The following is a 10,982-nucleotide window of genomic DNA, read 5'->3' as shown; positions in this document are numbered from 1 at the left end:
AATTAACTGTGATTCAAATAAAAGGACTGAGTGAAAAAATAGTTTGGAAAAGGCAAAAAAACAAGGATATAATTTATTGAGTCATGTAACTACAACAAACTGTGAGTTCTGATATTTTTGATATTTTTTTAGCATACATCAATATGATTTATCTATATATTTTATGATTTATGTTAAACCTAACCTATCTGCCTTCTGAAGAATAAGTGAAAATTGAGTAAGCAAGCAAGCGCATTTAAATTAAACCCCTTAATGACTATATATATTTGATTTAATCATAAAAAAACTTTTAAATTTTAAATTCAGATCAATTCAAATTCAATCCGAATCAAATTCAAAAACTCCCAACCCGAATTCAATTCGAATCTTGTTTTCAATCCTAACTCGATATTTTTGGAATTGACTCGGCTCCAGAAGCATATTGAAGAAGGAAAAAAAACACAGTGAATGAGAAACAAGTGCTTTCTCCCAAACATTATCGAAAGCCAGGGGCAGCTGCAAAATACAACACTTAGCCTTCAAACTTTAAACATGGGCATGCAAGTTACATCACTGAGCCTAGAAAAGGCGATACGATCGGAGTTAGAGTGGCTGATGGCCACCAAATGATGGACCAGACAACACTGACAGCACTTGAGTCACAGACGCCATGGCACTCAAAGCAGCTTTGAGCACGTCTTGGGAACACCCGGGTTTAATGATGCTCTTCACCTGCAAACGTAATGAAATCAATTATATTGCAAACTCAAGATGTCTTGAGAGAGTAGCAGTGACTATTGAGATCGCACCAACCGTGTCAAGATAATCCTGAAGCTTCTTTATCCTGCCAATGTAATCTTGATCCTCGATAGAGAGGGTAAAGGTCTTATCATCTGCACCAGGCCCTTCAAACTGAGGAGGCCCTGGGTTTCTGTACACATCATCCAACAAAAAGCTTGAAGCCTTCTGTCTCAGCAACCTGAGACAAGATTCAAGAAGGTGGTGATGACTCCATGTTTATAGAAATTAATGTTATAGAAGTAGCAAGAAAAGATCGATAGATTTATGCTCGAAGATATTGTAGCTCAGTTAACTTCCAAGTGAATATAAGTAAACCATGAAAGCTCACATACTCGTATACTTTGCCTTTCAAGTCTACTGTGGCAGGATGGATGGCAGGCTTTCCAATAGGAATGGCTCCAGAACCGCGTGAATGTCGCTTCACGTTCATCATAGCCTAGTTGGTTGAGCCAAACCAAATCAGTTTCACCAAAAAAAGTTGTTATATCTTTCAGAAGACTCAGTTGTTGTTATTGTTGTTATGTATCTTTCTTTCAAATACAATGGTTGTAACCATAAGATCCTTACAGTGAGTGGTGCAGCACCGCAACACCATTTGTTGACAGGATGTTTTAAGTTAGTAACAGTAGCCATGTATCCATTCAACCCGGCTGCTAGAATATGGTAGCAGATGTGTCCAAGAACCTGATTTCATAAGCCTAGTTACATCATTTGCAGTGTAACAGAAGGATTAGGAAAGAAAGCTAATGAGGAGTTGGAGCATACATATGCATAGTCGCAGTCGAATTTTGATGGTAAAGATCCACGAGCTTGATACCCGAAGAAATGGCATATTGCATTGAATTTCTTTCCTTTGTATATGCCTTCTTTCTGGAAGGGAGAAGGAAATCAGTACTTCTTGAAGCCAATTCATGAAGTGCCAGTGCAATGTAAAGTTTGATTGATGAAAATTTACCATCCTTCTGTTCATTTCTGCTTCCACCAACTGTGCTAGAAGCTTTTCTGTCTCAATCTAAGCAAGAGAAACTTCGAGTTAGAAACAACAGAACATGGTCCTTTTCGGTTTTTCTACGTCTCGCGAAGTTACTACCTGGGACAGCTGCGCAGAGTCATCAGACTCTGGGTGAAGCAGCAACTGCATTGAAGAGTGAGAGTTCATGAACAAATTTTGTCAAAGAACAAGCACAGTAATTTGCTCCTACAGAGTGAAGGAAAGAAAGATAACCTGTCTCCTGATGAAGGGTGGCAAAAATTCAAACAATGCAGATGCCCAAGGCGAAAGGTGAGTGGAAATCTTCTCGATGGAAATGCCTTGGCTGTGGAGACCATGAATTTCCTGCAATACGAGCGTTAAAAGATTAATAGAACATACTCAGCTTGCAATTGAAACACAAAGATCTCGAGGTTATCTATTGGTGAAACCAGGAACTACCTGCAGAAGTGCATACAATTCAGGAATGCTCTCTACAAGTCCCTCAGGAATAAGAATGACACCATGATACTTCTCTGGAGAAAAAAGGATTAATTAGAATAGGGCTTGAACTGCATATTAATATAGCTAGTATAAGAAAAGTGTATAACAACCTTTCTCAGCCCTGGCTTGAACTGCATCACAGATTTGCTTAGTAATGTCGAAAATGGTTAGTTTTGATAATGCCACCTCCTCTCCTAAGATGAGCTGATAATTGACAATGTATTGATTATTGACCATCACAAAAGAGCAAGCATGCATCTCGTCTAGGATACAGAAGAGCTGCCTCCTAAATTCATTAACACAAGAGTAAGAACTAGAACGAACCATATTAGGATGCGATTGAAGAGCACACTCGAGAGCCACATGGGAAGCCTTTCGACCCATCAAGCGGATGAAATAGTAGTACTGAAACAAGCCACAGTTTTCAATATTACAACAACTAAATGCTGTCAATATGAAGCAACTAGTTTATGACTAAAAAATAAATTCATCATTTTAGGCAAATGAATAGCTATATAAGCACAGTGGAAAGGTACATTTAAAAGGCTCAGTTATTGGACTCTTTATTTACCTCTCCATACCCATGTCAAATATGGACATTCAGAACCAATAATCCAAATGAACTCTTGATATTTCTATTGATAACATGTAAAATTTCTTAGAAATAGCCATGTCAAGGACCAATTTAAATGGTTTCATGGACCAACGATTTGAAGGGTTGATACTCGTAACATGAAACCATCAAATTAATATTAAGAAATATCTTGCAAGTTCTTCATGTGGGTTTCAATGTGGTTTGACCTTAAAACCCAAATTAGTCCATTTCATGAGCAATAACTAAGCTATAATTCTCTATTAGCACATAAAGATGGCTTACCTTCTCTGCAGACAATGCATCTATGCAGACATTGCTTATTAGTTGAGAATTGACCTGAAATTAAGTAGCATAATCAAAACAAGGACAAGACATTAAAATCTTACAAAATTAGTAGAAGAAAACTATATTGTCAAAAACAACCACTTGATTGCCTGATACAACTTCTCTGGCACCAAAGTTTAGAAAAAAGAACAAAATCAATTTCTATTTGGATGATTATGAAACTCAGAAACTCTACAAGCTTATAATCCAATGGCAACATGAAAAATGATTACACCAAAAAAGAGACCAAGGATCAGAACAATAACATCATTTAAGAGTTTATAGACAGTTTAAAAACTTACCCTGCAAACAGTATCGAATCCAACATCAGTCTCCACAAATTGATTCTTAAGATCTCCATTCAAAGTAACAGGGACACCAACTACCTGTTTTAAAAGTATCCTTGTTATTTGTAGGAAGAAACCAATTTCCAGCATAAGATGACAAAGATAACTTATATGGCTTGATTAAGTGTCAGTTTTTCTTGTATAAACAAATTGATAGTAGCTAAAAAAGCATTCAGTTATATATTTATGGATTGACTCATTCGAAACTGAGGATGAATAATCAGAAAATGTAAATCACAGTTACATTTGTTGGACATTTGGCCTCGGCAAATGTTTCTGCAAGTTGAGCAGCATCCGAGTTGGATGTGACTCCTTGTCAAAGCAATAAATTTATTTTAAAGAGTTGCCAATTTAAGCCTGAAAAGATGGAAAATTCCAGGGATCATGAAGTACCTCCTATAATGACAAGACCATCCAACTTCAAATCTTGGCATGCAGTCAAAGCAGCATTTACTTGCTCAGTTGTTCTGATTTGGTCAACAGTCCGGCCCAGCAAATCATAGCCACCTTCAACATAACAAGCAACTCATATCAATCATAAAAGTTAACTTACGATCATTAAGGATCAGTCATGAGCCAATTTTTAGTACACCTTGGTTCTTGTAACTAGAAAGAACCTCTTCTGTAATTTCCAAAGTTTTCTGTGCAAACAGACCTTCAGTGCCACCTTTAACATAGAAACAAGAGGTCAGCACATAGGCATTTCAATTCAGAATCAAATAGCTTATCGTTGATAAATTTCTTCAGTTCACCTTTTGCTAAGATTACAAGGAAGGCTTACCAACAAAGCCAAGTAAGATGCTGTCTAGATTGTGGAGTTTAATAGCGCTATAAAGACCCCATACAACATTATGCCCTCCTGGTGATTGCCTCCCGCAAAACACAATGCCTACCCTGCATTTATTCGTGTGGAAGGGCGTATCATGAGTTATACTGCAAACAAAAAACACAGGCAACTAAAAAGTAAACCTAGAAAAAAGAATACACAATGGGCAAAGTAAATCCAGATAGTATGATATGTCACCACAGAGATGTTGCAATCATAAGCGAATCGAGTTCGTAGTATTGGTCGTGTGTGATGCAATTTTAAAAATTGCTAAAACTAGCTAAGAAAAGAAACAACCCTTTTGTATTCAAGGATGAATGATAAATCAGAATACTGTTGGCTTAAAACATTAGGAACAAAAACGGGAGTTGTATTGACAGGAAAGTAAAGTAATTAGAAGTTTTGAATGATTCCTAGCTTATCAATGCTGGATATTTTTCATGTGCATCCCTCCATATATCAATTCCAGAAAAATTAAACACATGCCATAGGAGAGTTCATACTCACAAACCTCATAGGAGGATGCTCAGTAATGATCTGTGCATCAGGTACCTTCACAGTTGCCGTCAAAAAATGAGCTAAAGGCTGACCAAACGTGTGTGGGAAGGCTTGACCAATAACATGTGCACTGGATGGATCTGCGCAGGTTGTAGCATTGCCAAACTCTATCCTAACTGCAGTGCCCTGTTCACCATAGTGATAATATACATGAATTTAGGAAGATGACCAAATTTTGGTCCATCAGTCATGGAGAACATGTTGAAGAAATCAAATGCAGAAGCTATGATATCTTCTGCTGGATTCACACGCATCCTCATAACAAGAACTAGCATATAAGCCATGAAACGTTTGGCGTATCTTACATCAAATGGAAGTAGTTCATAAATGAAGAAAAAGGAGTGAATAAGATACAACTGGAACTACCAATCCACTCCGGAAGCAAGAAAAACCGAGATAGCAAAGCAATGGCGAAGGAGAAGGATGAGGTTGGATTAGATACCTGGAGGCAAGGGGGCAATTCGGGCTGGTACTCCGCCCGCTTCTTCTGGAGCTCCGACAGCTCCCTGGGAACCCCGAAATCCGACTCCATTCCCCTTCCTTGTTCCTCCTCCTCGAACTCCCTCGCTATATCTTCCCAATCTTCTCCAATGTCGCTTTCCTAAGCACACCCACAGCGACTGACCCAGGCGGTAACGGTTACCGCCGGCGACCCGCCTCATCTTTTGCTCCCCGCTGATTGGTCCATTGGGATATGCCGATAAATTTATTGTGAATCGTGTGAATTTTTATAAATATATAGATAAATTACGATATAATAATTTAATTTAACGAGTTTATATTTTATAACTTAAAAACAACTCTATAAAATTTTATTTCAATAAAAAAATATATTTAATATTTAGAATTAAATACAATTACTAGCCATGGAAATATATATAATTAATTTTTGTGGTTCAAAGTAATTTAGATTTTTTTTAATCAGAAACCATTCGACCAGAATATCCGTTTCATAAAATAAAATCTAAAATATAGCTTTTATAATATCCTATCTAATTTGTATTTCAATAATATTATATTATTTTTAAATTACCTTTAACAATTAGGATTTAAGTCAAATTAGACATTTCGATAATTACATTTTAAGTTAAATTCGATATTTTATTTTATTTTATTTTATTTTTAAAAATATATCATAGACATGTAATGTTTGATCACTTCATACTAAACTCAATTTGAATTGATGATTATATAATTTTTAAAAAATAATTTAGATATTCAATTCTTCCAACCAATTAATCATATAAAAATAATTAAACTACGTGTGAAAAGGTAAATAGAAAAATTACAATTGACTACAATGAAAGAAGACATTACCTCGATTTCATCGAAATTCGCTCTTTGTCTACTTCAACAACTCTGCTCCGTCACCTCAATTTCACGAACTATGTTCTTTACCTACTTCAACAATTAATTCAGTTCAACAGTTGTATCACTCATGTCTTGCTACTTATTCTTGTTAGAGATTAATCTCAAATACTCTTATTTATATGTACCCAGAGGATAAATTAATGGCTATATAAGAAATGTATCTAATGGGCTCTTTTAATGAATATTCACGATCATAATCACATACCACTCCAATTTCACATATCGCACAAACAGGAAACTTGTTTATCATGAGTACAGTATTAAGATGATCTGATCATGATAAAAGGATGATAACATAGAGTTCTGACAACAAAAGAGATACATTAGATGAGGTTTTAGTAGAAAGAAGTATCCAAATCCAAACAACAAAGTAGGAACTATCGATTTAAGGAACCACTAAGATGCCTCAATGGCATGCAAAAGAACAAGATCCTTAATCCTAGTCCTTGTCCCTCTGCATATTTTCCCAAAACTCACCAACCAGAATCTTGAATTTATATTTTTCTCTGGAGTCTCAGTTGTTACTCTTTCGATTGCTGCAATTTCGTGATCGCGGCCTCTTTCGGGATTGTCTCTGCCCTTTAGATTCAGGTTGGGAAGAACTGGAAGAAGGAATAGGCAAATGATGCTGGCGAGCCAGAGCAGGGAACCCAGCAGCAGGGATTCTGATGCAACGACATTAGTGTGAGTAAAGAATCAAATACAAAGAGAACAAAACGATTTGCTGATGTTTGTTTCTAGTACAAACTGCAGAACTGAATTTTAGATATAAACAGATCGAGAAGTCTCGGAAAATTTACAAAAAGTTGTCGTCTAGTAGTGTCTTCATACATGAGTGGATTCTGAACAATAAACACATTGAACAAGCTGTTCGGAATGAATTTTAAATTTTCCAGCAATGAAGCAAAATCACAAACTCTGGAAATAGAATTATTGAAAAGTTTGGGTTTGATGATTGCAGCTGAAGTATCAGCTTCAAAACCACCAACTTGCGATATCAGATTGCATTTGTACTCTGACTAATGCAGTAATATCTTTAAAACAAAGATTTAAGAATAATTTAGTGAGGCAGATATTGAAGAAGAATCAGGGTTGAGCAGCAGAGAATAAAATTATTCAACTACAGGATATGTTCTATAAAACAATGGTACATTTGGTAGCAGCGTTGGCTAAGTTGTGAAGAGAAAGCAAAATCAGCTAGAGCAGCCTGTTCATGCAACTTCTCCAAGCAAAATATGTTATCTTGTATCAAAAAATAGGAGGCAACAAAAGGATGCTGACATTCAAATACAAAACACTACAACTTAGAGTAGGTCACGATGTCAAATGGGAGGGTTGTATCAGAGATGAAGTATAACTCTTCACTGAATGGAAATTCAATGCTCAAAAGGGAATGGTGATAATGATATTCAAAAGACGATTGCTTAAGGTTTATGTCCTTGTAGTCTTCCATTCATAGAAACCAACATATGATTTGCTCAACTGTATTTGTTATACACGTGGAGATTTACATTTTAGCTAGTTCAAAGGTCTTCTACGGAGGGGCCTAAGATATTTCCTGATAGTCCACTCAATCTACAGAATAATAGCTGTTCAGACTTTGAGCAGGATTAATTAAGTCTGGGGAACCATTGACCCAGTGATGATTTGTGAGCCGACGACTGCTATGCTTGTTGTAATTGTGGAACACATTGGGCTAAAAAAGTATTACTATGCATGTAATGCGTACATACATTTCCATGTGCCATGGAGTGGTACTTGGTGCGAGAAAGGGATAAGATCAAAGTAAGTGAATACGACTGATAGCTGCCACCTATATCTCACCTATATGTCTGCACCTCCATCAAGTGGAAATGACCAAAATCATATTTCATGACTTATATAATCTGATGCCATTACATAATATTATGGCGCAACATGAAAATTGAAGTATTCTTTGATGGCTAAAACGCAGCAATGAACAAGTATCAGATATGATAGTTTAACTGAACAAAAAAATTGGCCTCTGTGTGCCCAATAAGATTAAGTACAAAGAACTCTTCAAGAGAGTAGGAAGTGAGAAGGATAGGTAAAACTATCATATCCCTAGATTTGGGTTCTTAAATGATTAAATACCAAGAGATTGACCACCTAAGTGCTTTGACATTATGGGTTAGATTGAGATCAGTCTTAAGATTTACCAGAGTATTAAGAACTAGTTCCTCATCTCTCAGATGTTAGACTTGAGGGAGCATCTTAAAAAGAGTAGGAAATGAGGAGAGAATAAAACACCATCTTTTAGTCCCCATCTCCAAATTGAGCTAAGAGATCCCCATGGGTTTGAAAATTTAACACAAGCAACTTAATCTCAAATATTTTTGTCTAACCAAGGTTAATGAAACTTTCCACCAATTGTATTTCTGTGCAGTGTTTTGCAGCAATAGAATCAGGTGTCAGAAAACCCTTGTCAAAATTCAAAGAGATACAAGAAAGTGCATATGTAATGTGCGCTGCACAGTTATTTGCCCACATTGAGTATAAATCCAACCCAAGACTATGCACGAAGTTAATCTCCAAATGAACTCGGATTGGATACTTCTGTAAGCAAGTATAAATAGTCGACGACGACCAGTTGTCGTCCATGTTTTCATGCACAAGCAAAAATATGTAACCAGGACTTATGCAATAATAAAAAAAACATGAATCATCCAATTGAAGAGATAATTAACAAATGTTGATAGTTTTCACGGTAATTACTCCATAAAAACCTGTCGACAAGCAGAAGCAAGACAGTGGAATCAGCGATATGTATCTGCATCTTACCCTCTAAGAGTACGGCAGACTCCTGCTTAGCTGCGGAAGCATCAAATAGCTTTTCCTTCTGCAAGCACTGACGAAGTGACAGATTCTCCGCTGCACAACACCGGAGAGCATAATCCAACCGCCGGCACTCCGCTTCCAGATACTTGCTTTTCATCTCCAGTTCCTTCACGTATATCTTCTTCCTCTCCCTCGATTTCATGGCAGAATCTCTATTTCTCATTTGCCTGAGCAAGCATAAGATAGCATCATCAATCGTGCAAATCACGAACATACCAGAAACAATATCATACCTAGGTTTATTTTAAACAAATTACAATTTTTAACATAATTCGAAGTCTGTACTTAATCATAAGTTTGTTACATCAATTAAAAGTCTGATTTTAGTATGATTATCTCCCATAATGAATCCAGTTTCGAACAAAGGGATGCATCAATACCTTCTCAGCTTCTTGCTGACTGGATCGTCGTCCTCCCCGTCCGCGGACACCGTCGCCGGCGTCCCCTCCACCTGCTTGTCCTCCTTTCCCTCGCGCAGGACTTCTTCCTCCGATTCAGGAGTAGAAGTATCGCTACCCCCATCACGGGACCCTTCCGCGAACAAACAAGCGACGAAGTCATCTACATCGCAGCTCTCCTTGACAGCATCCTCCTCCTCCTCCTCCTCCATAAGAACCTTCTCGAGATTACTCACGTAGGACTTCAGGGTGTCGGAGGAGCCGCCGGATTCCGGAGGAGGAGAATCACTTGACTTCTCCTCCTCCATGGTGGTGGATGGAGGAGGGGAGAGGTTCAGGGATCCAGATGTCAGCGGCGAGGTCGAAGAGATCGTCGTAGCAGAAGCTTTGGAGGAGATCTTCGACGTCGAAATCGAGATCATCGGCGGCGGGGGACGCGGCGATCGGGGCTTCCGCGGTGCTAGGCATGTCGTCGGGGACCGTCAGGCGTCGGGCTTGAATTTTCATGTGCTGAGAATATAAATATGTCGCCAGTTCAGTTGATAGGGAACCTATCGAGGACTCTTAATACGATTTTCTATGCAATGCTTTTATTAACCGTCAGATTCAGCAATATTGTCAGTCAGCCATTGATGATTAGGATTCACTACGTACCGATCGAACGGTCATAAAGATACTCTCTATGGAAAATTCTACTGAGGACCCAGCACCGATTTCATTCCGTTTTCCTTGCTCACCAAGGAAGGCGGTGATTTGGCGAGAAAGGGATTTCGCCGTCACTCGACCAATAGGATTGCTCATAGTTATAAAATCTATAAAAAAAATAATTAGAAAGTGGTAATTAACGTTAAAAAAATGATATTTTTTATTTTATATCAAAATATATATACTGAGGAAAAAGGGGGAAAAGTTGACTTTTACGATATAATGTTTTCTATTTTTTTAAATTCTATTTTATTCAAACGTAAGTATTAACTCTTTTCTATATAAAATTAAACGGCAATTGTTCAAAATGTACATTTAAAATTTCAGAATGTTACGTATCTAATTTTCTTTTTTCGATGCATATAATTCTCATTTACTTTTTTCGTAGTCAGCTGACCTCATTTTTAAATATCCGAGCCATAATTTTAAAAAAATAATAAATTTTAAATTCAAATACATATAGTCACGTCGAGTCTAGTGCTTATTTTATCTCTTTCTATTTTACACGTAATTGTTCCATCACACAACACAGTTGATATCATTCCAAATAGACAATAAGTTTATGATTTGACATGTGAACCATATTATATAATAATAATTATTAAATAAAGTTAAAGTCTAAGAAGTTATGAATTGATGTATGATAATTTCGAGATAGCTGAGTTGATTAAGATGGAGTAAAATTATTGAGATGGACAAGGATGATCGTGATTCAACTTTTGCAATTTTAGTTGGCCACGATGAA

At 37.0% G+C, this 10,982-nt stretch overlaps 2 protein-coding genes across 2 annotated transcripts; both read right to left on the bottom strand.

Annotated features, from left to right (window-relative positions):
* Nucleotides 1–421: 421 nt before the first annotated feature.
* On the bottom strand, nt 422–5,458 carry LOC141821368 (pyrophosphate--fructose 6-phosphate 1-phosphotransferase subunit alpha-like). Its single transcript, XM_074708795.1, has 19 exons — nt 5,347–5,458; nt 4,858–5,030; nt 4,302–4,414; nt 4,113–4,187; nt 3,914–4,027; nt 3,765–3,832; nt 3,476–3,559; nt 3,132–3,185; nt 2,579–2,659; nt 2,365–2,458; nt 2,213–2,286; nt 2,006–2,116; nt 1,871–1,915; nt 1,736–1,792; nt 1,546–1,650; nt 1,348–1,464; nt 1,113–1,216; nt 793–958; nt 422–711 (listed from the first exon to the last, which is right to left on the bottom strand). Exons 1-19 carry the CDS (start codon nt 5,434–5,436, stop codon nt 583–585), a joined length of 1,854 nt encoding a protein of 617 aa, XP_074564896.1. The 5' UTR covers nt 5,437–5,458; the 3' UTR covers nt 422–582.
* Nucleotides 5,459–6,424: 966 nt separating this feature from the next.
* On the bottom strand, nt 6,425–10,015 carry LOC141839592 (bZIP transcription factor 50-like). The gene is given in 4 exon segments (XM_074727380.1): nt 6,425–6,940; nt 9,078–9,301; nt 9,515–9,864; nt 9,866–10,015. Coding segments are annotated over 4 exon segments (978 nt in total). The 5' UTR covers nt 10,001–10,015; the 3' UTR covers nt 6,425–6,671.
* Nucleotides 10,016–10,982: the final 967 nt, after the last annotated feature.

This window comes from Curcuma longa, chromosome 1, assembly GCF_044706935.1.
Source record: "Curcuma longa cultivar G26 ecotype Majalengka, Jawa Barat chromosome 1, ITB_CL_G26_1.1, whole genome shotgun sequence".
Taxonomy (NCBI): Eukaryota; Viridiplantae; Streptophyta; class Magnoliopsida; order Zingiberales; family Zingiberaceae; genus Curcuma; species Curcuma longa.
This window is presented reverse-complemented; position numbering and strand designations above follow the sequence as displayed.